Source organism: Suillus discolor (assembly GCF_016758755.1).
Source record: "Suillus discolor strain FC423 chromosome Unknown F5147scaffold_494, whole genome shotgun sequence".
NCBI classification, from domain to species: Eukaryota; Fungi; Basidiomycota; class Agaricomycetes; order Boletales; family Suillaceae; genus Suillus; species Suillus discolor.
In genome coordinates this window covers 1-2,457 of record NW_024541741.1, presented here as the reverse complement: position 1 = coordinate 2,457, position 2,457 = coordinate 1, and the positions used below count along the sequence as shown (strand labels likewise).

Below are 2,457 nucleotides of genomic sequence, written 5' to 3'. Positions count from 1 at the left end.
TTACAAACTCGGATGTTGCTGCTGCAGTCGCCAGAAGAGAAGCAGATGACATCCTTCAAATTTTTGGGATGCCCCGCTATTTCTAATTCGTCTCTTGTTCTTGCGTCCTCTGTCCTCTTGCTGTCAGATGTGCTCTTATTGCACTCATGTTGTCTTGCTGTTGTGTGCTCAGATTCACTCGAACTCTTGCATTCCTCGTATGTAGCAATAGAAAAAGATCATTGAACTGTAATAACTGTAACTATGAGCTTTATAAATAATATCTACTCAATTCTGGCATCATCAGCATTGTCCTCGTCGTCCTCATCATGATATGCACTGTAGCAAACTCCAGGATCAGATACATCTAAGCCCAGCTTTTCAATCATAAAAAAACGCTCCTCTGTAAGCCCCGATGGAAGTGTTGGTTTGTGTGGAACCATGGCAATCACGCTGACAATATCCTTGACATCAATAGCCAAGACTTTCTCAGAGTGGGTACAGGAAGCGACCGTCTGGGAAGAAAGCTGCAGGAGAGCTTCGTCAGGGAGTGAATACATTTGGATCACAGCAATGTCCAACAAATGCCAGTTGTCTTCATTGTCACTATCTTCATCGGCATCATCCACTTTGACTGCGAGCCTGGTAAAATATTGAACTTCACCGAATCGAAACTGTCCAGCAACTTTAAACTATAATGAGTTAGTATGTAGAAGACATTTAAATAAAACGATCAAACCTTCACATTGCGTGACATTCGCACTTGCTCATGCGTTTTGGTGGTCTCTCTCCAAGCTGAGCGAGCGATCTGCTTATTGGGTAACAAAAGTCGGGCCCATTTCTTGATGCAAGGAAGCATCCGACGAGCACCAAGAAATTCAGTGATTGCTTGTGCATCTGCACCATCTGGGAGTTTCACATATCGTTCTCACTTGCGAAGAAGTACATACCCATCTCCTAAATCCACTGAACCATTTGGAAGGCCTTGGCATGAATTGTTGAGCTCGGGCATTATGGAGAGAAGGGTATTGACGCGGCAGTGTCGAACTCCTTTTTGTGAGAGGTTCACGAAAGGATTCGAGGGCTGATGGATTTCTTGACCCAAATTTCCAATCGTTCGTTCCATAGTCCACTGTGCGTAGCATATTGATGGGCCTTTCCACACTGTTTCTGAGACAAGGTGGTTGGTTTGATGAACACATGGGCGAATAAAGTGGATGCGATCTTCTCGGCGATGATAATACAAAAGTTCGAAGTCCTGCTCCCAGCAGCATAAAAGTGCTTGGGCATGGACAAGTTCCTGGGCTGTGATGCGATGTTGACACATCAGCTGGAATCCATGTATGAGTTGGCAGTAGTTAGACCAGTATTTCCAGGGTAGAATGTCATAGAGTAGTGTTACAGGCATCCATAACACCTACAGGAGCCCCAGCTCTGCCTACGCCTGCCCCCGCTCTGCTAGACTCTAGACGCGGCGGAACACGCCTGCACTTAGAAAGACAGCGGTCTGGACCACTGTGACACCGCCCTGGCCTAGACGGCCTTGTACCTGATCCATGGAGGCTGTACGTCTCATGGTCACCCTAGATCAGCGCATGTATACCGCATGTCGCTTCATGAAGATCGGAGCGCCCTTGGCGCCTCATGGTACTTATGCGCAGTCGCACTTGGCGCTGCATGCTTAATCAGAGGTTAAAGCCTCATGTACCTTATCTGACCTCATGTCTTGTTATCATAGATCCTAGATATACTATAGATTACAGACTGAGCTAGAATACTTATATGTAGCATATAAGTAGACAGATTATAGTACTTAGACTTTACTTTAATCTACTAGGTTCATCCCAGAACTTGTTCAACTAAGCCTCTCAGCTTTCTTGTATAAGACCGCACTTCTAAGTCGCTCCCCGCTTCTTAGCCGTATCCGCTAGCCCTGTATCTCGATGAGCGCCGTCTTACCGAGATCACTGGAGGAACCCTTGACGTTTCGTCAAGCCGAGAACCACCCTCAGCTTCAGTAGACTCACTCGAGTCGTCGCTGAGAAGACCTATCCTAGTTCGCACACGCCGACCGACGGTCAGCGTAACAAGTAGTGCAGGTGCAAGGCCAAACATGTACAGTTGAAATTCCCATGTTTTATAGCCGGTGTTAAGCTTCTCAGGATATTACAAGGCTTGCGATCAAATGAAGTGGGAAGGTAGGGTCCGGCATTCTCAACTGCTGCTCCATATATAGTCCAGGTACCCTCGTCTCTAAAGACAGCCCAGTCCCAAGTTTTGACATTGTCTGATGGGCCGCAGTCTAAAGTTCCGTGCCAGAGACTCAGTAAGAGATTGCTAAGATTTGCTGCGAGGTGCATGATGTCCGTCGTCATGCAGAATGGGACTCCAAGACTGCGTGAAGGACTTAGGCCAAGGATTAGAGGGGGCTTTGTTATACCTGTCTCCGTTTTCCTGAGGTCGAACTGACGTTGATTT

General features: G+C 46.9%; 1 protein-coding gene across 1 annotated transcript; it reads right to left on the bottom strand.

Moving 5' to 3' along the window:
• Positions 1 to 263: 263 nt before the first annotated feature.
• On the bottom strand, positions 264 to 2,339 carry F5147DRAFT_749270 (uncharacterized protein; the record flags this gene model as incomplete). Its single annotated transcript, XM_041440129.1, has 5 exons — positions 264 to 671; positions 719 to 820; positions 926 to 1,396; positions 1,688 to 1,692; positions 2,099 to 2,339. The coding sequence occupies 5 exons, from the start codon at positions 2,337 to 2,339 to the stop codon at positions 264 to 266; spliced, it is 1,227 nt and encodes a 408-aa protein (XP_041284167.1).
• Positions 2,340 to 2,457: the final 118 nt, after the last annotated feature.